This window comes from Triturus cristatus, chromosome 4_1 (genome assembly GCF_964204655.1).
Source record: "Triturus cristatus chromosome 4_1, aTriCri1.1, whole genome shotgun sequence".
Classification (NCBI taxonomy): Eukaryota; Metazoa; Chordata; class Amphibia; order Caudata; family Salamandridae; genus Triturus; species Triturus cristatus.
In genome coordinates this window covers 44,349,260-44,377,208 of record NC_140585.1, presented here as the reverse complement: position 1 = coordinate 44,377,208, position 27,949 = coordinate 44,349,260, and the positions used below count along the sequence as shown (strand labels likewise).

Genomic DNA, 27,949 nt, shown 5'->3' with positions numbered 1-27,949 from the left:
TGCACTCCTTTGACATGTGTGCATGTCGTACACACTAGTGGAGCCATGAGTCACTTGCATGTCCCAGTCACGGACACCCGCACCTGTCCCCTAATGCCAGGTACACGGAATATTACACATGACATGTGTATGGCTGCGTTGCACGCTGCAACCATGTCATGTGTGTGGCATGTGTTTCCATGATTTTGCTGTAGGTGTGTGGTCCAATGCATCAGCAGTTGCTGCTGCCAACATGTGTCTGTGTGTAGATGGCCATGGCACACTGTTCCGCACACCAGCCCACATATGTGATCTGCCATGAGGTGTGTATGTATGCAACTACACGGAGTATCAAAACAAGTACATATCCACATGCTCTCTATGTATGTTCTGTCTCGACATGTACTCCTCCAAGGCAATGTGTGTGGCCTGTCCTTTTCCTATGAATGTGACCAGTGCATATCGCATCCACCAACCTGTCTGTACCATACGCATACTACTTCTGCACATGTGTGGATGTCTGTGAATCCTGTGATGCGTGTGCATGTTCACTTACACTGGCCCACAGCTAGTCTCATGCCATGTCATCGTGAGCTTGCCCCACTCCGTTAGTGGCTGTCCCTTGGTAGGAGTGTCACCTGACTGGCGTACGTGTCCAGGAAATGTGGCACAGACCTGACTCAGAATGTGGCATTTGTGTATTGGCTGTGTAACATGTGCTCAGTGCATTGACAATGTCGTTGTACAGTGCTCACTCTTCGGTGTCCCTTCCATTTCACTGCAGGGCTCCGCCTCTCCCTCGACGTATGCCAGACATGGCTGCCCTGCATGAACGGGACTGTATACGCCGCTACAGATTCAGCCAACGGTTGATTGATGAGTTGACTGGCCGGCTGGAAGCACAACTCCTCCCGCGCCACAGGTATCCCAGTGCACTGACACCCAAGTTGAAGGTGATGGCAGCCCTACATTTCCTTGCCACGGGTACGTTCCAACATACCATTGCTGACGTCGGGGGCATGTCCCAGACGATGTTCAGCCGTGTTCTGCATGATTTCTTAGAGGCCATGTTGGTTCACCTGGATGAGTACATTAAATTCCCAATTCGTGAGCAGTTGACAGATGTCAAGCGTGAGTTCTATGCCCTGGGAGGGATGCCCCATGTCATTGGGTCCATAGATGGGACACATGTTGCGTTGGTACCACCACAGGCACAGGAGGTGGTGTATAGGAATCGCAAACATTATCACTCCATTAATGCCCTTGTGGTGTGTCTGTCCAACATGGTGATTTCACATGTCTGTGTTCGCTTTCCAGGATCAGCACACGATGCCTTCATCATGAGGCGTAGCAGGCTGCCTGAAATGATGCTGCAGCTGCGGAACGAGCGAGCATGTATTGTTGGTGGGTAGACTCTGGCCGTTCAGTGTTTGGCGTCATCTTCCAATCTCACTGCCTGTGCTGACACACTTCTGTCCATGATGTTTCCTTGTAGGGGACGCTGGCTATCCCAACATGCCATGGCTGATGATGCCTGTCCGCAACCCCAGCACGGCTGCCGAGCACCGCTACAACAACGCCCATGGGCGGACCAGGAGAGTCATTGAGAGGACGTTTGGACTTCTGAAGAGCCGATTCCGGTGCCTCCACAAGACCAGCGGAGCATTCCCATATGCCCCGGTGAAGGTGTGCAAGATCATCATCGTCTGCTGCATGCTGCACAACATGGCAGTGGAGGAAGCTGTTCCACTCATACTGGATCAAGATGACCAGGACCATCCACCGGTGGAGGATGAAGGCCTTGGTGACGGGGCAAGTGATGTGGAGGAGGAGGAGGCTGTGGAGGACATGCGGAGTCGGCTCATACGCAACTTCTTTGCTTAGTGGTGAGTTCCAGTGTCTGAGTGTGCACGCATTGGGCCGTGTGTGGCATGTGTTGCAATGTGTGTGTCCATCTGCATGTCTGCCAAGTGAGTCAGTGGTGTGTATTGAAGTGTCACTCGAGTGATGGCGCAATAGAAGGATGTTGTCAGAGAGTCATCATTGTCACCTGTCATGTTGACAACATGATACGTGTTGAGTACATGCTTGCGGATGTGCTCCTTTGGGCTGACTCCTTGTGTGTCTCTCTTCCACAGGTCCATGGGCATGCTGTCTGCTGGTGGCATTGTTGTGCTCCTGCTACTCCTCATGAACACAGCAACATGTGCTGATTCTGCGTCACATGCACGGGCAAGTTTGGAAATCTCCTTAGGGTAAGGGATGCCTCACGGCGTTTTGGGTGTTAAATTGTTTGTAGTCTGTGTGCACTTCTCCGGTTCATGTGTGGTCAATTTGCATACATGTGGATCCTACATGGGGAACATGACATGGGGCAGGCTTCACCTGGAGCCATGGTCAGACTTGGTGACTGTCATGTGTCAGGGGATTGGGGATTGTGATGAGGCCATCAATGTGTGTAACACTGGCCTCGGAAACATACAGGTTGCACCGGGTTGACATGGTGTGTGATTGCCCCATCAGGGCCTCAATGGTGTATAGCAGCCTCTCCGTGGCAGCAGGGGGTGTTTAGCTGTTATCCGTCACTTGTGTGCCAGTTCAATGGAATACCAGCATCTGTGTTGCAATGGGGGGTGCCAGTGTTGCTCCCACATGTTCATCCACATGACCTGTGTATGTGTTGACAGAGTATCATTGTCATTCCAACACACATGACTAATAAATTTGTCCCTCTGTCTCCAAGGTGCCTCTTCCCTGTCAATGGTGGCCTGTTGCCACTGTGCGTGCGGCTTGTCTGGCATAGTTTTCAGAGGTGGTGCATATGTGTCTATGTGTAGAGTGACAAGATGCTAGCGGTTTGTCAGGGAGTGGAAACTGTATTATGCACAAGATGCACAGTTCCATCCACCTCAAGGCAAGAGAGACCATCCCCCAGGGCAACTACAACATCCGTGTCGAATCCTACCCTGCAGTCTACGGACATGTGCCTTACGACTCCCATGATACTTGTCCATATCCGGAGTGCATCTGCACAGCTCTGCTACTGCATCGGGCAACCAGGCCACATCAACGTCCAAACGGGATGGGGGGAATGATTCACAGCCAGCTGCAGGATGACCTTCTCGATCCACGCCCACACTTATGATGCAGCCCACAACCCCAACACAACCATGTGGCACTGTGATCCAAAACTGCATTCTGGCATCTCCATGCATCCAACCTTGGCCTAGCCACCATTCTCAACATCCGCCTGACGCAAGCATGCAGGACATGGTAGGGACACATGTCTAGACATACCTGGGAGCGGCAAGCCAGGTCACTCCACATGATCCCTGACCTCTGCGCATGACTGTTGCTCCCCTGAATGTGTCTGTAGCCACAGTTGTGCGGGAACCACTCAGCTGGTTGGGCCCAGCACAGGTGAGTATGGTACTCCATGTCTGTATCAGATGATACATTGGGACCCATGTGTGTCCTGGGCAAGACTGAGACCCCACGGTTTGGATGGTTGGAGTTAATTCTGAGATCAGGCATGCTTTGACTTTACGACACACACATGTATTGTAATAATGCAGAATCACGGCATCATCTTGTAAGTGTGATTAATTTATTTGTGGTGGGGTACGGGTTTGTGGGGATGACAAGAGGTGCACAGCGGGAGTGTAGAATCCAAAGTTCACTGGGGGAGTTGGTATCCTTGCCGTAGCAAAATGTCAGAGTCCATGCCACAGTCTTCGTCAACATAGGTCAGACAGTGACCAGCAAGTCCATGTGGCAGAGAATGTCATGTGCTGCTATTGGGCCAGAGGGCCAGGTGCCAGGCCAGGTGACCTGGGAGATGGTGATGTTCTGCTGACTCTCACAGTCTTTTTCGTGGACGACCCACCTTCCTGCGGGGACCCTCGGAAGCAGGCCGTGACGATGTCTGTGACGCTCCGTCGGATGAATCCTCCTCCTCCTGATCCCTCCCTGTGTCTGGTAATGGCCTTCGCCTGGTGCCACAGGGAGGGTTGCCCATGTTGTCGGCAATCCGACGGAGTACACCGGTCATTTGGGTTTGCACCGCCACGAGCTCAGCCTGTCTATCCTCCATCCTTCCTTGGTGTTGCAGTTGACAGGCATGTTGCTGGGCCTGCAGGGTCTTCATCTCCTCGAGGGTCCCCTTGATGTCATTGAGGGTGGACGCAATCTGGTCCATGCCCCTGGTGTCACGCCGGTATGTATCCAGGATGTTGCTGTCCTGGGACACTACCGGGTCCTGAGCTCCCTGGTCAGGTTCGCGCCTCCGCCGTCCTCCACTCCCGCCACCCCTGCCCACGTGCACCTGGCCTGCCGTTGTGGGCGCATCGGGTCTCCGGGACCCCTGAGGGATGGCATCTGCGTTGCCGCCTGCCTCCTCCTGGGTGCCCGGAGGACCGTGTCCCTCCTGGGCAGACTGGCTGGGTGGTCGTGTGCGGGCAGGGCTCCTGGACGTCTCCTGGGATGTGGCAGGAATGGGGGTGGTGGTTGGCACAGTTGTACCTGACGCAGGTGCTGCAGGTGGTTGGACACCAGAGGGGCCAGGTTGGTCTGGGTCATCCACGGAGTGGTGTGAGTCGTCGCTGGCGGTGGGGTCCTCATCCCGCGGAGCCTGGTCCTGTGAGACTTCCCCCCCAGTGTTGGGGGGTGATCGTCGACGTTGACCTGTGTGTGAGAGAGACAATGTTAACAGTGTTACATGTGGCATCCATGTTTCATGCATTTCTGATTTGGCACTCTTCCTCTGGGTAGTTGGATCTGTCTTGCATTCCTCTCACAGTGCACTTGTGCATGGGTATGTCCCTTGGCCACAGCTGTCAGGGCTTTACGCATGTGTGACACAATCTTAGTTGATGCATCTATTTGGGTACACAGTCAGCAGTGTGGTGTGCGGGCGTAGCGAGCCATGCAGAGGCGCCTTACGTGTTGCACTGTACGTGGCCAAATGGTGTTTTGCCAAGGCAATTTGATGTTGCAGGTAGGTGACTGAAGCATTTGTGACAGGGTTCTTACCGACACAGTGGGTGGGTATACTGGGTGTGTGGTTAGGTCTGTGCCTGCAGCACGGATGGACTCGTGCACAGATTGACACATGGACCGGTCTTCATCTACGGTAGGGGGGGGTTGAGGCACTGCCAGACCTTGTCTGCATGCACACAGTCCACCGGCTGACGAGTGGACATGGCCACACCACCCAAGGGTGATTTAGTCTCCCTGTGTCTCCCTTCCTCCCTCCCTCTGTCACCCTCCTCCCTCTGTCGGTCTCCCTCTGTCACCCTACTCCCTCCCTCTGTCTGTCTCCCTGTGTCCCCCTCTGTCTCCTTCCCTCTCATTCCCCCTCTCCCTCCCTCTATTTGTCACCCTCTGTCACCTCAGGCCAGCTTCCTGGGCACACACAGTTAGCCGGTCTTTGAATGGCCATTGGCTTGTTCATGTGAGTTAGTTCCTGTTCTCCGGGCACCCATTGGGCAGTGTGTCTGAGTGTAGGCTGCTGCTGTGGCGGTGTGTGCTGAGACTCTATCAGAGCGATGCATCTTCATTGTCTGCTGTTGTGTGCAAATTGTGCCTTCAGACCCATGTCATCCTGCATGGCAGCCACCATTTGCAGGCAAGACAGTACTGTGTGGGTACACACAGTTTGTATGGCTGTGCCCTGGGCCATATGGGCTGAGGGCATTGTTGTGTGCTTGTGAGTTGCTCAATGTTAGTTTTGATGCCCCCACTCCCAGCATCGGCCACATCCTGTGTTGTGTTGGTGTTTTGTGTGGCCTGTGACTTGGCATGGCCCTGATTGATGCATGGGGCATGGAGGCGCTAGTGGCATGTGTGTGTTTGTGGAGTGTTGTTGTGTCCGGTGGTGGCTTGGGGGGGTGGCATGCATGATTGATTGTGTATGGCATCCCCCCCATGTGAGGTGAGTTGTTTGTGTACTCACCAGGGTCTGGGAGTCCTGGTAGTCTGTGTAGTCCCTCCACCGCCAGCGTGGACATCACCTTCTCCTCCCAGGGATGGTATTGTACCGGTCTGGGGGGCGGCCCTCCTCCAGTGATGTTCCCCTGGTTGTGATTGTCAGTCATCTTCCTCTTGACCGTCCTCCGCAGATCGTACCACCTGGATTGGCACTCGTGCCTGGTCCTTCTGGTGGTCCCAACAGCATTCACAGAATCGACAATCCTCTGCCACATGGCCGTTTTTTCGGATATGCTGGTCTGTCTGACCAATGTTCCAAAGAGCTGTGGCTCGACTCTGAGGATTTCGTCGACAAGGATCTCCAGCTCCTCCTTTGTGAACTTTGGATTCTTGGTGGTGGACATGGCGTGGGGTGTGGGTGTGGATGGTTGTGGGGGTGTGGGTGTGGATGGTTGTGGGTGTGTGGGTGTGGTAGTGGAGGTGTGTGTGTGAATGTGATGAGGGGGTGTTTGTGTAGGTGGTTGTGTGAAGGTATGCAAGTGTGAGGTTCAAGTATGGTGGTGTGGGTCGTCTGTGGGCTCTGGCAGCAGTGGGTCTGTTGCAAAGGCTCATGGTTTGTGTGTGTGGTCCATTTTTATTGGTCCATTTGTGGGTGTGGCTGTGTTTGAAATTTGTGTGGGTGTGTTATGAGGAGTGATTGAGTTTTGGGCCTCTGTTTGGCAGTTTGGCAGTTGCAGGTCAGTGTATGTGATGTTTGTGGGGTTGTTGGGCATGTTTGGTGGTGTGGGGAAACTCTAATTGACTCTCCTTGTGTAAATATGGTTTGTCCTGGTTCAGTACGTGTGTTTTTGGCGTCAGTACGGTCCGTACATGCACTGGTGGGGGTACGGTCCGTACATTCCCTGGTGGGGTGTGGGTACGGCCGTACTTCCACGGGTGGTGGTTCGTTGCGTACATACACGGCTGGGGGTTAGGTGCGTACATACACGGCTGGGGGTTAGGTGCGTACATACACGGGTGGGGGTTCGGTGCGTACATACACGGGTGGGGGGGGTTCGGTGCGTACATACACGGGTGGTGGTTCGGTGCATACATACACTGCTGGGGTGGGGGTTCGGTGCGTACATACACGGGTGGGGGTTCGGTGCGTACATTCACGGGTGGGGGGGTTAGGTGCGTACATACACGGGTGGTGGTTGGGTGCGTACATACACGGGTGGGGTGGGGGTTGGGTGCGTACATACACGGGTGGTGGTTGGGTGCGTACATACACGGGTGGGGTGGGGGTTCGGTGCGTACATACACGGGTGGTGGTTCGGTGCGTACATACACTGCTGGGGTGGGGGTTCGGTGCGTACATACACGGCTGGGGGGGGGTTAGGTGCGTACATACACGGGTGGGGGTTGGGTGCGTACATACACTGCTGGGGTGGGGGTTCGGTGCGTACATACACGGGTGGTGGTTCGGTGCATACATACACTGCTGGGGTGGGGGTTCGGTGCGTACATACACGGCTGGGGGGGGTTAGGTGCGTACATACACGGGTGGGGGTTGGGTGCGTACATACACTGCTGGGGTGGGGGTTCGGTGCGTACATACACGGGTGGGGGTTCGGTGCGTACATACACGGCTGGGGGGGTTCGGGGCGTACATACACGGCTGGGGGGGGTTCGGTGCGTACATACACGGGTGGTGGTTCGGTGCGTACATACACTGCTGGGGTGGGGGTTCGGTGCGTACATACACGGGTGGGGGGGTTAGGTGCGTACATACACGGGTGGTGGTTGGGTGCGTACATACACGGGTGGGGTGGGGGTTCGGTGCGTACATACACGGGTGGTGGTTCGGTGCGTACATACACTGCTGGGGTGGGGGTTCGGTGCGTACATACACGGGTGGGGGTTCGGTGCGTACATACACGGGTGGGGGTTCGGGGCGTACATACACGGCTGGGGTGGGGGTTCGGGGCGTACATACACGGGTGGTGGTTCGGTGCATACATACACTGCTGGGGTGGGGGTTTGGTGCGTACATACACGGGTGGGGGTTCGGTGCGTACATACACGGCTGGGGGGGGTACGGGGCGTACATACACGGCTGGGGGGGGTTCGGTGCGTACATACATGGGTGGTGGTCCGGTGCGTACATACACTGCTGGGGTGGGGGTTCGGTACGTACATACACGGGTGGGGGTTCGGTGCGTACATACACGGGTGGGGGTTCGGGGCGTACATACACTGCTGGGGTGGGGGTTCGGGGCGTACATACACTGCTGGGGTGGGGGTACGGGCCGTACTTCCACGGGTGTGGGTACGGTCCGTACATACACGGGTGGGGGTTCGGGGCGTACATACACGGGTGGGGGTTCGGGGCGTACATGCACTGCTGGGGTGGGGGTTCGGTGCGTGCATACACGGGCGGGGGGGTGGTGGAGTGTTCGGCGCGTATGCGGGCACATGTCTCCATGGTTGCTATGGGAGTTCGGTTCGGACGGTGTTTTTTCCGTACGGTTGTGAAATGGGGAGGACGGGAGGGATCGTACTTGCGCTGTCGGACTTTATTTTTCCGCACGGTGGGTTTTTCGACCGGGGACGTGTCGGTGACTTGTCCCGACCCGAGGACGTGTGGGGAAATCTTCCCAATGCGATTCGTATGGACTTTTTTCCGTTCGAATCGTACTTGGCAGTTTGTACGCTACTTTGACGATTCGGACGGAAAAAAATCCGGATACGAGTCGGACGGGGAATTTTTTTACCGGATCGGAATTGGCATCTAGATGATCATTTTTTACACGGTCAAGTAGGGCTCCGCAATCAATTCCCCTCCATTTTAAACGGAGACCATCACCTGATGATGTAATGTCTCTTGCGCCATTAAAATTGGCATATACTGGGCTAGAGCCCAAATACAAAGTAACTGTAAGGGGGTTATGGTCTCCATATAATGTCTCTACCACATTTGAGTCTATGACACGGTCTATTAGGTAGGGGGATGTAAAAATTAAATCAATCGTCGAATGTGAATCTCTCCCTCTATGCGTGGGGGCACAGATCATCCTTGGAGATTGGCTTGCTTCCATTACATTACTAAGGATGTGTTCGTTTAATATCTTAACGAGCTCAGTACCTCTACGGTCTGCTGAATCTAAGTAGCTTTTGTCCTCTAATCGATGCTTTCCTGGAATTTTCGCGTTAAAATCCCCCCCGATAAGAATCCCTGACTTCTCGTCTAGACCTATATTCATTTCAAGGTGTACCAATATATTAGAAAGTGCTATGTAGTTCCGGTTTGGTATAGAATTAAAATCATTATTATAAAAATTAATTAAATAAATCTTGGTCTTTCGCTTGTATTCAAGAACCTGAATGTTTGGGTTCCCGAATGATAAATCCTTAAAAGTACCACCCGCCAATATCCTGATTCCAATAAAAAGTCCTCCCATTGCTCGACCAAAGGCAGGCTTAGAGGCAAACACACTAAAACAATGATAACCCTCTAGGTGCACGTTCCCTACGGCCCAGGTCTCTTGGAACATGATGATATCTTTGCCATCCAATAGCTGGACCCACTGAGGGTCGGACAGTCTAGATTCTATGCCTGCAACGTTCCAGCTAAGGATTGACAAGTCACAGCCACTTGGGCTACTTAAATGCTTGTCCCTGGTAATCTGCCTGGGGTTAATTTGCAGGATTGTTGTTACATCCTCATGTGCAACTGGGGATTCGACCGTGGCAGACTGTGCGGCCATGGGTTGAGATATAATAATTTTTGTGGAATCCAAGAATTCCTCAGTTACATCGGCTGCCTCTACGCGTACAATATTCCTTGCACTGTCCCCCAGTCAGTCCAGTTCCTCTAAGTTTGAAAAGGCATGTTCGAATCGATTATAGGTTGGGACATTATACAGGTACCTCCTCTCATGCTCATCCGTGTAAAAATTTTGATTGGTCACTGCATAAGGCCTCTCCCTAGGAGTGCGCTGGGGAACGGCTAAGAAAGGGGGATATAACATTTGGTGTGCTGGTAGTGCAGTCACATTGCCCAATGAAAGGCCATTCCTAGTGTCAGGATGTTGGTCCTGGTGGTAACGTCGATTGTTGATTCTAAAATTAGTGTTAATGTCCTGTCGGTGTCCCAAAAAATGAGTCCCAAAACTAGGATTGGGATCTATTAAGTGCCTGTAAAAATACCCAAGAGGGAGAAGGGTGGTGTTATATTCCCAATGAGAGGGCTGTGGGGCTTTTGCTAGCGTACATTGAGCCCATTGAGGGGACTTAAAATTTATGATTATACAGTCCCCTTCAAACTTTTTTCTTAAGGGGCCCACCCACCCCACTCTTTGGGTATAAATAATCTCTCCAGCGCCATCCATCGGGAATTGACAATATCTGGATAGCCAGTGGAGAGTTCTATTTTTTAGGTTAACAAAATTTTCCTCTTGGCCTTTCCTTAGCTTGGGGACATTAGCTAAAACCAGCACGTAGGGTCCGCACTCTGCGGGTAGGCTGATACGGGCCGGAATTTGCTTAGCAATGGTTAATATAGACTGGTCCGGCTTAAGTGAGGGAGGGGATAAGACAAGTCGGGCGTCAGTATTGGTTTGTCCAAGATATGCCATATTACTTTTAGAGACAGTTTGATCTGTCTCTGTGGAGGTGGCAACCTTGGGGGATTTAGGTTTGGGTGCCCGTTTGGCAAGATGTTCCACAGGTGGTAGGCTTTTACTTGTACTTGGTATTGGGGGCAACAAGGGGACACTAATATTAGTTTTATTAAACATTTTGGGCTGACGCGTTTGGGCGACATCAGTGGTGGTAGTTGCCCCTAAGGAGGGCGAAATTTCTTGATGGCGCCCTAGACTCAGTTTAGATACATGATCGGTCAATACTCTCATCCTCTTTTCTATATTTGATACATGTAAATTCAATGGACCCAAAAGAGTAGATATCAGTGTCTCCAGTTTCCCCCAAAATCCCTGGGCCCCTGACACTGTGTTAATTTCTATAATAGAGGAATCCATCCCGCTGGGTAGCCCGTCCCCCTTAGCCTTATCTCGTACTACGGGGGCAGCAGACCTCCGTGGTTGGCTGTTCCCACCCTTCTGTTTATTTTGTACAGGCTCAATGTTTTTCCGTTTGCTCTTAGCTTTTTGCCTCTTTGCTTTCTGGCCCCTTGTTTGCATTAGTGCACTAGTGCTTTTATCCCCACCTGAGTCCAAAGCATCAGAGTCGGGACATAAGTCAATCTCTTCTGTGTGAATCAAATTGTCAGCTGGGGATGGCAAGAAATCCAAGTCCCTGTTTGAGCTTGGCTCTAATATAGTGGGGGTTGACGATAGCCTAGTGTCCGTGGGCAGGTGGCCATAGGATGCTACATTTCCATTTATGTGGTTCTCGTTAGTATCTGTGCCCGGGAGCCCCGCGTAAGATGTAGCAAGCAAAGAATCGAGGGATTTTTCAAAAGAGTTATCATGATGCATGAATAAGGGCAAACTTGGTGGGAGCGATAGGCGTCTTTCAGTGTTCTGAATAGCCGTGGCAACGACCCCTATTGTTTTTTGCAACATTTCATCTATGGCCGTTAGGCTTGGCAATGGGGTAGTAGGTGGTGCTACAGGTTGTTTGGGCTTACCCGGTCTTCTGGGTGCTGCTGAAGTCTTTTCCCCCATGATGTGTATCGGTTCGGGTAGCCAGCAGCAATTTCACAGCCAGGTGCCCCCAGACCAGTGATGTTAAGGGGGGGCCCAGCCCTGCCTCCTCCTGGCGATGACGGGCAAGGACGGGCCCGCCCTTGGCCCGGGCTTCGCCCGGGCGCTGCCCGCGCGCGTCCCGCGGGGCGGGAGGCACACCTTTCTTTTCAAGCGCCTCCGGGCGCGGCAGTGCTGTCAGGTGTGTGCCTGTCTGCCGGGGCGCCTGGGAAATGGAGTCCTCACAGCCGTTCCCCTCACGGCGTTCGGTGCAGGCTCTGGCACGGCAGCTTCACACACGAATGGGGCAAAAGCTAGTAGCAGTAGCAGGAGGTCGAAGTCCAGATTAATATTGCGGCGAGCGTCCCAGTGAGGGCTCAGCACACCTCTCTTTTCAAGCGCCTTCGGGCGCGGCAGTGCTGTCAGGTGTGTGCCTGTCCGCCGGGGCGCCTGGGAAATGGAGTCCTCACAGCCGTCCCCCTCACGGCGTTCGGTGCAGGCTCTGGCACGGCAGCTTCACACACGAATGGGGCAAAAGCTAGTAGCAGTAGCAGGAGGTCGAAGTCCAGAATAATATTGCGGCGAGCGTCCCCTAAATCATTTAAAATTACAAGCTATGATTTTAAACAATTAATATCATTTATATAAACAATGGTAACATAAAATAAATATATCAACTAAAACTCATTCAAGTAATTAATAAAACAATATTTTAACCACTATATTATTGAAAATGATATTAAAAACATCGATATAATTTCAAACAATATTACTTACCTCAAAAACTATACTCTTTTCAACGATATTTGTGCATCACAATATGTGTGTGTCACGATATTTAATTTCCAATATTTTTGTCTTCCGATATTTTTAAGTTGATATTTTGGCCATACACTGGATCAACATATGAATCAGCTCTGTGGATACCCAAATATTGGAGTAGCACCTTCTCTGTAGAGGGAGAGTTATGATAGGAAGACTGAGGGCAAATCATCTTCTGTAGTTTTCTCCAAAGATTACTTTAGGCATGAAGGCTGGTCCTATTTTAAGTACCAAGGTGTCAGGCGTGGCCTTGATGGAGAAATGTTTGACAAGAATTCAAACTCTTTGAATCGTCTGTCGATTGAATTGCTACAAGAAAAGGATTTTTGATGACAAGGATTTCACTGAGACCTGTGGTGTCATCTGTTTGCTTATGTCAGTACATAGTTGGACACTTCCTACTTTGTTCAGTATTTTCTGATACTCGAATGTAGAATGTGCAGACGGTGGGTAGCCCAGCGCGCTGTTGGAATCAGTGGATCCTGGCATCAATGGTGGAAAGAGCTGCTGATGGTGCTCCCCATTTCACTTAATGAGGCACCTCCTCTATGTGACTCACTGCTAAATAGGGTCCTAACTTTAGGACTCCTAAACTGAGAAAAATCCTAATTTTAAGACTTTCGGTATTCACAGAAGGCATTTAGGAGTCCTAAAGTTAGGACTCCTAACTTCTGTGAATACCGAAGTGAGTAAGTGTCTTCTGTGAATACCAAAATGAGCAAGTACCTTCTGTGAATACGAAAATGGTAGTAAGTTTAGGATTTTGTCTTAAGTTAGTTCTGTGAATCGGGCCCGGAGAGAGCAGAAGGGCTTCATATCCTTGTAAATGTGGAGCATTTCTACCCTCCCTCTTTCACGCAACGCAGCACAGCGCAGGAACTTTGCTTAGTTTAGTAAACATGCCCCTCAATATTATCACAATGTTGTGTTAACCTCAGAGGCAGTTGGTTTCATGAATGAATTGTTAATTGCCAATGTCTGATGTTTTTAATTGTGCATGCTGACTGTCAAAGCCAATAGGTCTGGTTTGTTTATAAGGAATAATAAATGTTATCTCTGTTTAGTAAGATCATGCTTGGTGCATCTCTAATGTAGATAAAGTGTTTAGGTGGGCATCAGGGGATGCAGGCCTGCATTTAACATCGGGGGCCCTCTTAAGGAGGGATTGTATTGATATTAGTTGCTTAGAATTGAGTCGGGCTTAATGTATTAGTGTACTTATCCATTTTTAAGGAGAAAGAATATTTTTCATTTACTGGGTGTTATTTGTTGCACTGCTGAGTTATGAGTTTCTAGCCCACACCACCTTCCTGAGTCAGCCTTGCACGGCTCTGCTTTGCCTCAGGCCACCCTGAGCGTCAAGTGGTCCCCAGTTTAAGGGTCCAGAGTATGAGGTCCAGAACACTACAGGCGAAAAACTCCACCTTCCACAATTGGGCCCAGTAACTTCTGACTGCCATGGGACCCTCCGACACAGAATTCTCAGGAGCACCTACCAGGTCTGTATGAAAATAACCTCTGATGTATCCAAGTCTGGTGTCAGTATGAAAGGGGATTCAATTCTCCTAAGTCAGGAGAGCCCAATGTTTTAGAAACAAGCTGTAGTCTCTCCTTGTCTTCAGGTGACTCACCCCTTGTGAGCCAGTGGACCAATGAAGATGGATTAAACATCCTTTGCGCCTTGTCCAGAATTCTTATTGGTGGATTAATCAACTTCTGAGCAAGATGATTTTAGACTTGGGGTTTAGAGATACAAAACATGGAAGCGTCTGGAAGGCCAGTCAATCAATAACTCAGATTAAAATTGGGAAAAGGTGCAGGTTTTCTTCGACTCTTTTTTAATCATATAAAAATTGTGGAAAAGTGAGCTATCCTTTCAGCTTACTCTTAAACTGTGTGCAAAGGCTTGTGAGAGAAATAGCACCTGCATGAGACGGACCTAAAGCATGCTTTAGTGACAACTAAAGTATATTTTCTTACCCAAAGAACTCCTGGACCTGTACCCAGAACACCGAAACAACTGCTGCGTCTCCTCCTGAACCCCAGAACTCAGGACCACCAAGTGCAACAGCCACCAACTGGAGAAACACTGGAACATCACTGAACAACCCGCTGACAGAGTAGCTCACAAAACAGCACTCAGCAAACATCACCGGCACAACATGAAAGCCAAAACATCAGCCATTACCACTGTGAACCCTCATCCAACCACACAAAGGAACTTTTCAAAATAGTCAAAGTATTCCTCAACCCGACAGCCATAAAGAACATTATCCTCCCCTTCCAAGAACTCTGAGACACCCTCTCAGACTGCTTCCACAGCAAGATTATCAACATCTGCAACAATTTTAACCTGACCACCTCTGCCGTCATCTCTTTCATCCACTCTGGGGTGCCCACCGCCCTCTTCCACCACCACTTATACAACCCAACATTGCAACAAACCCAATCAACACACAACACGCCAACATCTTCAACACCTCCATCTCCACAGCAACCTTCCCGCACAGATGGAAACATGCAGACGTCAGATCCCTCCTAAAGAAAGACTCTGCCGACCCCAGCAATCTCAACGATTATCATCCGATCTCCCTGCACCTCTACCCAGCCAAAGTACTTGTTAAAGTCATCAACCAGGAGCGCACTGAATTGCTGGAACATAACCACCTACTCGACGCCTCACAATCAGAATTCCGTGCCGACAACAGCACTGAGACCATGGTGATTGTCACCACAGACGACGTCAGAACTCCCCAACCCGCTGAGAAACTGTGGCCCTGATCCTCCTAAACCTCTCAGAGGTGTTTGACACCGTCCCCCACAACACCCTCATCAACAGGCTCTATAACATAGGCCTACAGTAAAACGCCCTCACGTGGATCACCTCCTTCCTTACAGGGCCCACACAGAGCATCCTACTGCTTCCCTTCACCACTGCACCCAAAGACACCATATGCGGCGTACCTGAAGGATCATCCCTTCGACCCACCCTGTTCAACGTCTACGTGATCCTTCTCACAGATGTCATCAGATCCCATGGACTCAACATAACCTCATACGCAGACAACACCCTACTGAACCTCTCGCTCACCGAGGACTCCTTCAATGCCAAAACCAACTTCTGCAAATGCCATGACCAACATAGCCAAGTGGATGAGAGACAACAGCCTCAAGCTCAACTCTGGGAAAACTGATCTTTGGGAAGAACGCCTCCTCATGGGACCACAGCTGGTGGCCTGCAGAACTTGGATCTACATCACACCAACCGACCTTGCACGCAGCTTGGCATCATCCTCGACAGCCAACTGACCATGAAACGACAAGTCAATGCAGTTACCTCCTCCTGCTTCCACACACTTCGCCTGCGCCATAGACTCTTCAGATGGATCCCAAACAACACCAGAAAGACCATCACTCAGGCCCTCGTCACCAGGCGCCTCAACTACGTGAACGTCCTCTATGCTGGCATCCCCACCCAGCTCCTCAGGAGACTTCAGGCCATACAGAACGCTACAGCCACACTCATCCTCCACCTCCCCAAATGAACCCACATCTCCCCCACCTGAGAGACTTCCACTGGCTCCCCATCCAGAAGAGATGCAAGATCAAGATCAGGACGCATGCCTGCAAAGGTTTCCACGATCTAGGACCTGCCTACATCAACCATCGACAGAACTTCCACCAACCCGCTAGACACCTGTGCTCCTCTTCACTCGCCCTCACACACACACCCCGCATCTGTCACAGCTGCAGCGGTGGCTGCTCCTTCTCCTACATCGCTACCAAGACCTGGAACGACCTTCCCCCCCGAGCTCCGTACAGCCTCCTCGCTGACAGACGTTAGAAAAGACTCAAGACCTGGCTCTCCGACAAAGACAGAGCTCCTAGATACCCCTCGGGGTGACAGTGCTGCGCTTTACAAATGCTGTTTGATTGATTGATTGATGGTCAACTGTGGGGGAGACTATATCACTGAAAGTAGGCTTTTGTTTTCAATCCTCTCACGTGTTCACTGAACACATTTTTAGATCTGGCTGAACTGAGCACTCTCTTCTTTTACACAAAGGCTTCAATGTGGACTTGTGACTGGCTCTTGGTGATGAATGAATGCATCATGCATCACGTATGCGCTAAACGAAGTGCATCGTTAGTATTCGCTTCAGCCATTGGGACCTGGTGCAAAGGATTCATGGAAAAGCTGTAACATTCTTACATCTTTGAGAAGATCAAAAATTTTAAACGTAAACAATTTTAAAATAGTGATGTGTGCTCGTTGTTTTGTATGTCTTCTCTTACATTACTAATCTGTTAATGCTTTCGATGAGCGCTTTGGTTCTTAGCGTCACACCGCGTTCCAGGCTAGGCATTGTCTTGCCTCGGTTTCCATCTGGTATAAGCTTAGAACCAGCTCGGGTCTTACTATACAACTTCCTTTTTGCACATCTTTGGTTCCGAAGACCTGTCACCATTTGATTTTGATTTAATTTGCACAGCACAATGTATCCCCGAGGGTGTCTTGGCGCTGCCTGCAAACTGAAAAAGAAACAAAGCGACTCTACAGCGGGAAAGTAAAAAGCCAGATCTTAAGAAGCTTTCGAAATGCCAAAGAATTGGAGGAGTGCCTCAGAAGAATTGCCATTTGATTCCAGAGGCGAGATTTAGCATGAGAAAAACTTCTCCTCACCCATGACTGAGTCCTAGAGACCAACAGGGTCTCTGAGGTAAACAACCTGTTCAGGGTGTACCAAGATAGTATTTGCTGAGGGATTCGGGGCCTCTAGAATGTACTGTTTTATGAGTGATACAAAGAGCTTTAAGAGCTATTCTTTTTTTTAACTGGTTTACGTTTTAATGGTTCACGCGCTGCTTCTCACAGACGTCCAACTACTTGGATTATATTTTGAAACCTTCTCCTTACCTTTCTCCAGAGCTGATTTCCCACCGAAGAACTGCCAGTAGGTCTTGCCATTGGTGGTGCCAGAGAGGTGGTTGATGGTTGTAACAAAAGGACCCCATGACGTCGATTCAGTCTGGAAACTGAGAAGAGGAAGGTCAGGTTAGTCCCCACAGACTAGGCACCAGCCCTGGAGGAGGCAGCCGAGTCAGATCCCACATACCAGCAACATTTACCACTCCGAGGTAGAGAGGCAAGGGCTTCAGAGAAAAGACAAACAGGGACACCTGCAACAGAATACATGTGTGGTGGGAGCGTGGTCTGCAACAGAATACATATGTGGTGGCAGCATGTTCTGCAACAGAATACATGTATGGTGGCTGCGTGGTCTGCAGCAGAATACATGTATGGTAGCTGTGTGGTCTGCAACCGAATACATGTATGGTGGCTGCCTAGTCTGCAACAGAATACATGCGTGCTGGCTGTGTGATCTGCAACAGAATACATGTATGGTGGCTGCGTAGTCTACAACAGAATACATGTGTGGTGGCTGCGTGGTCTGCAACAGAATACATGTATGGTGGCTGCGTAGTCTGCAACAGAATACATGTGTGGTGGCTGCGTGGTCTGCAACAGAATACAGGTATGGTGGCTGCGTAGTCTGCAACAGAATACATGTGTGCAGGCAGCGTGGTCTGCAACAGAATACATGTGTGGTGGCAGCATGGTCTGCAACAGAATAAATGTATGGTGGCTGCGTAGTCTGCAACAGAATACATGTGTGGTGGCTGCGTAGTCTGCAACAGAATACATGTATGGTGGCTGCGTAGTCTGCACAGAATACATGTATGGTGGCTGCGTGGTCTGCAACAGAATACATGTGTGGTGGCTGCGTAGTCTGCAACAGAATACATGTGTGCTGGCTGCGTGATCTGCAACAGAATACATGTATGGTGGCTGCGTAGTCTGCAACAGAATACATGTGTGGTGGCTGCGTGGTCTGCAACAGAATACATGTGTGCAGGCAGCGTGGTCTGCAACAGAATACATGTGTGGTGGCAGCATGGTCTGCAACAGAATACATGTATGGTGGCTGCGTAGTCTGCAACAGAATACATGTGTGGTGGCTGCATGGTCTGCAACAGAATACATGTATGGTGGCTGCGTAGTCTGCAACAGAATACATGTATGGTGGCTGCGTGCTCTGCAACAGAATCAGTGTGTGGTGGCAGCATGGTCTGCAACAGAATACATGTGTGCAGGCTGCGTGGTCTGCAACAGAATACATGTGTGGTGGCAGCATGGTCTGCAACAGGATACATGTATGGTGGCTGCGTAGTCTGCAACAGAATACATGTGTGATGGCTGCGTAGTCTGCAACAGAATACATGTATGGTGGCTGCGTAGTCTGCAACAGAATACATGTATGGTGGCTGCGTGCTCTGCAACAGAATCAGTGTGTGGTGGCAGCATGGTCTGCAACAGAATACATGTATGGTGGCTGCGTAGTCTGCAACAGAATCAGTGTGTGGTGGCTACCTGGCCTGCAACAGAATACATATGTGGTGGCTGCGTAGTCTGCAACAGAATACATGTATAGTGGCTGCGTAGTCTGCAACAGAGTACATGTATGGTGGCTGCGTGCTCTGCAACAGAATCAGTGTGTGGTGACAGCATGGTCTGCAACAGAATACATGTATGGTGGCTGCGTAGTCTGCAACAGAATCAGTGTGTGGTGGCTGCCTGGCCTGCAACAGAATACATGTGTGGTGGCTGCGTGGTCTGCAACAGAATACATGTGTGGTGGCTGTGTGGTCTGCAACAGAATACATGTGTGGTGGCTGCATGCTCTGCAACAGAATACATGGGTGGTGGCTGTGTGGTCTGCAACAGAATACATGTGTGGTGGCTGCATGCTCTGCAACAGAATACATGGGTGGTGGCTGTGTGGTCTGCAACAGAATACATGTGTGGTGGCTGCATGCTCTGCAACAGAATACGTGTGCTGGCTGCGTGATCTGAAACAGGATAAGTGTGTGGTGGCTGCGTGGTCTACAACAGAAGAAGTGTGTTGTGCCTGCGTGGTCTGCAACAGGATACATATGTGGTGACTGCGTGGTCTGTGAAAGAATACATGGGTGATAGCTGCGTGGTCTGAAACAGAATACATGTGTGGTGGCTGTGTGATCTGCAACAGAATACGTGTGGTGGCTGTGTGATCTGCAACAGGATAAGTGTGTGGTGGCTGCGTGGTCTTCAACAGAAGAAGTGTGCGGTGCCTGTGTGGTCTGCGACAGGATACATATGTGGTGACTGCGTGGTCTGCAACAGAATACATGTGTGGTGACTCTGTGGTCTGCGACAGAATATATGTGTGGTGACTGTGTGGTCTGTGACAGAATACATGTGTGGTGGTTGTGTGGTCTGCAACAGAATATATGTGTGCTGCCTGAGTGGTCTGCAACAGAATACATGTGTGGTGGCTGCGTGGTCTGTGTCAGAATACATGTGTGCTGGCTGCGTGGTCTGCGACAGAATACATGTGTGGTGACTGTGTGGTCTGCAACAGAATACATGTGTGGTGCCTGTGTGGTCTGCGACAGAATACATGTGTGGTGTCTGTGTGGTCTGCGACAGAATACATGTTTGGTGCCTGTGTGGTCTGTGACAGAATACATGTGTGGTGGCTGTGTGGTCTGTGACAGAATACATGTGTGGTGCCTGTGTGCTCTGCAACAGAATACATGTGTGGTGCCTGTGTGGTCTGCAACAGAATAAATGTGTGGTGGCTGTGTGGTCTGCGACAGAATACATGTGTGGTGCCTGTGTGGTCTGCGACAGAATACATGTGTGGTGGCTGCGTGGTCAGTGTAAGAATACATGTGTACTGGCTGCGTGGTCTGTGACAGAATACAGTTGTGGTGGCTGCGTGGTCTGCTACAGAATACATGTGTGCTGGCTGCGTGGTCTGCGACAAAATGCATGTGTGGTGGCTGTGTGGTCTGTGACAGAATAAGTGTGTGGTGGCTCTGTGGTCTGCAACAGAATAAGTGTGTGGTGGCTGCATGATCTGCGAAAGAATACGGTGTGGTGGCTCCGTTGTCTGCAACAGAATACATGTGTGGTGGCAGCATGGTCTGCGACAGAATACATGTGTGGTGGCTGTGTGGTTAGTGACAGAATACATGTGTGGTGGCTGCTTGGTCAGCGGCAGAATACATGTGGGGTGGCTGTGTGGTCAGTGACAGAATATATGTGTGGTGGCTGCTTGGTCAGCGGCAGAATACATGTGTGGTGGCTGTATGGTCTGTAACAGAATACATGTGTGGAGCTGCTTGGTCAGCGGCAGAATACATGTGTGGAGCTGCTTGGTCAGCGGCAGAATACATGTGTGGTGGAGGTGTGGTCAGTGACAGAATACATGTGTGGAGCTGCTTGGTCAGCGGCAGAATACATGTGTGGTGGCTGTGTGGTCAGTGACAGAATACATGTGTGGTGGCTGCTTGGTCAGTGACAGAATACATGTATGGTGCATGGCGAAGAATAAAGTCGTGTGCTACAGAGCTCCGTGTCTGGCATGGTCATTTGCATGCTCCAGAGCTGGGGTGGATGCTACAGCCGGCACCTGAAGAAAAGATGTTGTCAGATTTCAAACGGGAATCCATCTTTAGAGAAAGAGCAGTAGAAGCAAAAGACGCTCAGCGAGAACAAGCACAAGCAAAGCCAGCCACAGCCTCCTCTGGAGTCGATCCCGCTGAACCACTGGAAGGAGACAACGGTGGCCAAAGACTGGGAAAGACACACCCTGCACAAGTATAGTGCCTTCTGACGATCCTCTGTAGAGAAGACCAGGAGCTAAATATACACACACACACACACACATACACACACACACACACACACACACACCTAGGATTAAATACAAACACATTGATGATGAAGACTAGTCCTAGGAGCCAGTGGACAGTCAGCACAAGAAGCCGTGATTGAAGAGGAGAAGGGACAATCCTTACCTGAAGCCCTTGGGGTTCATCTTCTGAGCTTCTATCATGACATCAAGGAGCACCGACCCCTCGGGCACGGAGACCTGGATGGAATGCTCGAAAGGCTCCCCAATGAGGTCATTCACAACTGAGAACTCTACGGTGATGCTGGGAACTACAGAGGAAGGTAGTGAAAGAAAATTCAATGGAAGAAGTGAAATAAGAGGGGAAGGAGAGGAAAATGGAAGAAGAGTAAATGAAGCAGTGCAAGAAAAAGAAAGGATGAAAATGAAGAATGAGAAGAAAAGAGGAAAAGGATGCAAGCCAAAGACAGAAAGGATGAGATGAATGTGAGAAAAAAATAAAGAGAAAGAATGAATACAATTTAAAAAAATGAAAGTAAAAATAAAGGTTGCACGAAAGAAAAAAGTGAGCAATGGCAAGAACGAGATGGAGAAAACCAGCCAAGAAGAAAAGAAAAGGGTGAGGCAGATAGTAGAAATGGAGAAAAATTAAAAAGAATGATGAGAAAGGAAAAGGGAATTTACAAAAACACATTGAAAAAAGTACGATGAAAAAGAAAGAGAAATAATAGGCGGTGAGAGATATTAAAAGGGAGAAGAATAGTTTGAGAGGAAAGTAAGTGATAGCGAAGATAAGGAATCGAGTATTCCAATGAGAGATGGAGAGGAAAAGAAGGAAAGAGGTACAGGAATGTAAACAGTGAGATGGTAAAAGGTTAGATAAAGACAAAAACAGTGTTAGATATGGCACATTTCTGCCCTTTTCGTATCATGCAGCACAGCAAGGTGACTTGCTGAGGTGCGTGATTTTGAATAAATACGCCCCGGTGTGTTGGGTTGGTGGAGGAGTGTTGATGTGTCAGGACACTGCCCTCACTCGTCACTCCCAAGTCAGCGGCATGAGGGCGCCTGCAGTTGGCAAGCACTAGTAACAGGAACTCACTGTCCAGGTACAGAATAATGGTATTGATTACACAGTCCTCACGCCAGTCACAGCGGGGGATTCTAGGCGCTTGGTCTTCCCTCAGCGCTAGGTAAGAGGGCTGGCCTTCAATAAACGTTCCAAACTTTACGACTTTCAGTATTTACGAAGGGCATTTACGGGTAGCTAATGCGCTATGTGAATACCGAAAGTCGTAAACTTACTTTAGTCTAACCTTACCTTTGTGAATCGGGCCCCACGTGTCTCTCAGCAGGTGTATCTCATGCAGGATCCGACTGGGACAGAAAATAGCCCCCCCCCCCACCCCCAATTAGCAAATCAGATAGCTAAAAAAGTGGCCCTCACATACACATCAGGGCAGTTTTGAACTGCAAAGAGAAGCTGTGTAGGTGTGTGTTTGGCAAATATGGGCGACTGCGCATTTCTTCTTGGTGAAGGCAATGTTTGTGGTAATATCAGAGAAGAAAATACCCCGAGCAGACCCTAAAACAGGTGCACAAACAGCCACAAAACACAGCGCACACACTGACCTGTCAGACCAGTCCTCTGGGCACTGCCAGATTGTGTATAAGCCAGTCAGACCCTGATGCCACCCATGCCCCTCTTCCTTTTAAAGTGTTTCTATCCTTCCCTATGTTTTTTGATCACCTTGCCTCGGTTACCTGGCGCCGCTCTGCCCCAGCACCTTCCCCTTACATACTGGCACGTCAGAAGGGAGGGGGAGGGGTAAATAAATCCCCAGGTATTGGGCTTATCGAGGGCCCCGCAGTCGTGCTGCAAAATATTTATAGATTTTAAAAATGAAAGCTGCCATCTTCATAAATTAGAAGACTGCTGATAATGCTAACTACACTAGATGGCGCCATTTGCTTATCTACCGTGTTGCCTCTTTACCCCACAGGACATATCTTTGAAACTTGGGAACAGGTTCTTCTCTCATGAAGGGTTCCGCTTGAATCCAATTGCCTGGCCTTGCAAGAACGTTAGATACGCGTGGTTATATATGCATGACTTGTATACTGATGTATACCTCCTTGGTCTGCCATATTTTTTCCACAAAAGATTATTCTATTTTCAAGGAATTTTTTCCCATGGAGATCATCACATTCATCAGTGTGGTATTTTTCCAATATTAAGATTTATCGGCGTGAGGTCGTTATGTTCCCCAACTAAAACTCGTCATCCTATGGGGTCTCTGAAGCGCCAGGTAGCCCCCCCCCCCCCCTCCCTCCGTACATTATAGACCTCCTAGTAGAGAACAGGCTCGTGGCCACAATTTTGGATTTTCATGAAAATGAAATAATTGCTATTCTAAACACACGCAAACACACACACTCTCTCTCTCTCCACTCCTCTCCCACCCCTCTCACTTCCCCTCCCCTCCTCACTGACCAAATTTACACTTGACTCTCTGGGTAGTAAGGCTGACTCCAGGGGACGCTGTTGGAGGCTTTGCGTTTTCCTGCTCATGGCCGCTCATTACATTTCATTTATTCCTGTGCTCATATACACGTTTCTCATTTATAAACGTGTTTAATTTAGTAGTAATTGCACCTGTTTATTATAGAATGTTTGCATTATTATAGGTTTACAGTGCACCAACTGTTTATATATCAGGGTGCACCCAGAATATCGACCCCAGAATATCGATAAGACACAGTATTGAGGACAAAATATCGAACAGAAATATGGAAAAGTGAGTATGTCTGGATCTACTAAACCTAACTCCTCACATATGTACCCCCGCAGAACATACACCCTCAGCCTGCATGGATGTGGGGAGTTAGGAGCAGCAAACCTATGCTCCCCTGGTGCACGTACCTCTCAGTGCTGCGCCTCTTGATAATCGATCATCGAATATCATGTATCGGGGTGAGTGACACCATGGAGCGGATTCAAGAAGAGGCCGGATCTTGTAACGAGTCATGTAAAATGGAGGAGTTCACATATGAATTCTGAAGGACATTTACTGTATCCTGTCACATGTAGCCAGCGCTATATAAAGCTTTTAAAATAAATAGATAGATAGATAGATAAATAAATAAATAAATGTGCTATTTCCTCCATTGTACATTACTAATTACAAGACCCAGCCATTTCATAATAACAGGTCAAGGGTGTTCAAGTCTGAGGCGGGGGCAGCTTCGAGAGGAGACCCCTGCAGACGTGCTGGAGCCTAGAGCAGGCAGATGCTACAGACATCCTAGCTGAAGACCAGGGTCGCTGCAGCTAGTGCTGTCTGTGCTCTTCACAGCTCTAGGCGCTATAACAGAACCAATCTTAACCTTCACTCACTCCCTCCCTAGTCAGCTGTCCATAACTGAAGTTTGTTATCCTATGGGGCCTCTGTAGCTCTCCATTGTCCGCAGTCCATAACTGAAGTTTGTTATCCTATGGGGCCTCTGTAGCTCTCCATTGTCCGCAGTCCATTACATAAGTTTGTTATCCTGTGGGGCATCAGGAGCACCCTGCAGTCCGCAGTCCATAACTGAAGTTCGTTATCCTATAGGGCCTCTGTAGCACTCCATAGTTCCCAATCCATAGCTGAAGTTTGTTATCCTATGAGGCCTTTGTCGAACTCACTCCCAAGTCTGCAGTCCATTACTCAAGTTTGTTATCCTATGGGACCTCCATAGCTCTCCATAGTCTACAGTCAATAACTGAAGCTCATTATCCTATGGGACCTCCATAGCTCTCCGTAGTCTGAAGCCCATACCTGAAGTTTGTTATCCTAAGGGGCCTCTGTAGCACCCTGTGGTCTGCAGTCCGTAACTGAAGTTTGTTATCATAAGGGGCCTCTGTAGCACCCTGTGGTCTGCAGTCCATTACTGAAGCTCATTATCCTATGGGACCTCCATAGCTCTCCGTAGTCTCAAGCCCATACCTGAAGTTTGTTATCCTATGGGACCTCTCTAGCACTCCATAGTCTACAGTCAATAACTGAAGCTCATTATCCTATGGGACCTCCATAGCTCTCCGTAGTCTGAAGCCCATACCTGAAGTTTGTTATCCTATGTGTCCTCTGTAGCACTCCATAGTCTTCAGTCCATAACTGAAGTTTGTTATCCTATGGGGCCTCTGTGGCACCCTGAATCCTGAAGTCTGTTACTGAAGTTTGTTATCCTATGGGGCCTCTGTGGCACCCTGAATCCTGCAGTCTATTATTGAATTTTGTTATCCTATGTGGCCTCTGTAGCACTCCATAGTCTGCAGTCCATAACTGAAGTTTGTTATCCTATGGGACCTCTGTAGCACTCCATAGTCTACAGTCAATAACTGAAGCTCATTATCCTGTGGGACCTCCATAGCTCTCCATAGTCTGAAGCCCATAACTGAAGATTGTTATCCTATGAGGCCTCTGTAGCACCCTGTGATCTGCAGCCCATTACTGAAGTTTGTTATCCTATGTGGCCTCTGTAGCACTCCATTGTCCGCAGTCCATAACTGAAGCTTGTTATCCTATGTGGCCTCTGTAGTACTCCATAGTCTGCAGTCCATACCTGAAGATTGTTATCCTATGTGTCCTCTGTAGCACTCCATTGTCCGCAGTCCATAACTGAAGTTTGTTATCCTATGGGGTCTCTGTAGCACCCAGTAGCCCGCAGTCCCTAACTGAAGTTTGCTATTCCATTGGACCTCTGTAGCACCCTGTAGACCCATAGCCCCTTACATAATAGGCCGTAACGAGTTAGCGCACACTTTAAGCTCCCCCTGAGGAAGGCTACAGTGCTGAGGCAGGGTCTTTCCATGTAACCTCCACCCTTGCTTTACCAATGCGCACATTATCATAGTCCAGGGGTGTCCATCGAGTGTCAAGGAGAGACAGATACACGTCAGATATTCAGCAGGGTTGTATAACAGAGCCACGCAGGGCTAAACCACACGTGCCTCTACTACGCTGCCTAAACCATGAATGAGTCTAAACAACGCATGCCTTTACCACACATGCCTTTACCACGCATGCCTTTATCATGCATGCCTTTACCACGCATGCTTCTACCACACATGCCTTTACCATGCATGCCTTTACCATGCATGCCTTTACCACACATGCCTTTACCACGCATGCCAGCATGCCTTTACCACGCATGCCTTTACCACACAATTTCATGGTAAAGGCATGACTGGTATAAGGATGAATGGTAAAGATCACACCCTATGCCACCTGTCCTTAGCACTAAGAACTACCCTGACCCCCCGAGCCCTAAAAAGTACCCCGAGCCCAAACTGAGCCCTGAAAACTAACCCGACCCCATCCCTAAAAACTTCTCCGATCGCCCCTGAGCCCCAAAAACTACCTGACCCCCCAAGTCCTATAAAGTACCACGCTTGCCTGAGCACTTAAAACTGCACAAACCCCCCTGAGCCCTAAAAACTACCGACCCCTGTGTCCTAAAAACTACCCTGACCCCCCAGCCCTATAAATTATCCCAGCCCGAGCCCTAAACACAACCCCAAACCCTAGCCCTAAAGACAACCCCAGCCCTGAAATCAACCATGAGGCCTAAAAACTACCTCCAACCCTTAAAAACTACCACCCATACCCCAAAACCCGGCTCCAGCCCCACTTACCTCACCGCGTTCTCTCCCGATCCTTCCTGTTCCTGGGCCCACCCATCCCAGCATCTAGAGCACGCAAATGCCTTAACCATGCTTATGCGTGTTTAAGGCATATGCATGGCTAAGGTACACGTGGTTGCACTTGCTTTGGAACGACACGCGCGGCTTTACCCTCGTTATTCAGGCCTTTTCCCATTCAGGGGACCCTCAAACTGTGTGCATGAGTTATATTTAGATCAACTGCACAAACATTTATTGTATGACATTATCTTGAAAGTCCAGCATGAATCTGGCCCTTCTGGACCTACGGTTGCCACCCCTGGCATAGGCTCCGCCCCCACACTAATTTATCAAGGTATACAAAAGGATCTGCAAAATGCAGACCATGGCTTCTCATAGTTTGTGTAGATTACTACAGAGAGCTGTTGCAGATGTGTTCTGCTGCTTCTTTAGGCGCATAAGGTGATGAGTGAGACATATTTTACCCGTATGTAAAAGGGGCGCAAGCTTCTCCTACCTCTGTTCTGTGTTTCACTGACTCCTCTTCTCACAAATAGTGCCTGGCCCACCTCCATTTTCCCCAAGGCTACTGTAAGGTGGTTTGTAGCGCTTTACAAAACATGAATATAAAATAAAGTATATATGTGAAGCACTCACCACCTACGGCTGAGCTCTCGATACCGGACACAGCAACGGCGACCACCCAGAGGGCACAGATGGTGACAGGCGACATAGTGAAAGGGTGCAGCACTGAGAGAGGGGTCCCAAACCTGTGTGCAAGTCTCCTTTATACCTCCCTCTCGTCTCTTGTCCTAAGACGCCCTCCTTCCTCCCTCCTTCCTCCTCTTTTGTCCTTCTGTGCCCTCCCTCCATCCTCTCCTTCCTCTGTTTGAGTTCAGATAGTGCTGCTGAGGACAAATGAAATCATTGCTGTAGATGAAGGGCACCCAAAGTGCCTCTGACCTTGAGCACCGGAAACTGAAAGCTTTTAACTCTTTCACACCATAGGATTCAAGAGCTCACCTACCACGAGGTATTTGTGAAAGACATTTTGTAGGAAATAAACAAGTGCAGTTAGAGCCATGGAGCAATAACAAGTGAAGAAATACTTCCAAATAACATTAACTCCA

The 27,949-nt window shown here is 49.7% G+C and overlaps 1 protein-coding gene across 1 annotated transcript in view; it reads right to left on the bottom strand.

The window, feature by feature from the left end:
• The window catches only part of LOC146839430 (cobalamin binding intrinsic factor-like), a 65,383-nt gene extending 37,764 nt beyond the window's left edge, over positions 1 to 27,619 (bottom strand). Inside the window, exons 1-3 of the mRNA XM_085651478.1 lie at positions 27,477 to 27,619; positions 21,324 to 21,468; positions 17,335 to 17,453 (exon numbers count right to left, since the gene is read on the bottom strand). Coding sequence (XP_085507604.1) covers positions 17,335 to 17,453; positions 21,324 to 21,468; positions 27,477 to 27,552 — 340 coding nt within the window. The 5' untranslated portion in view covers positions 27,553 to 27,619. The remainder of the gene's footprint in view (positions 1 to 17,334; positions 17,454 to 21,323; positions 21,469 to 27,476) is intronic.
• Positions 27,620 to 27,949: the final 330 nt, after the last annotated feature.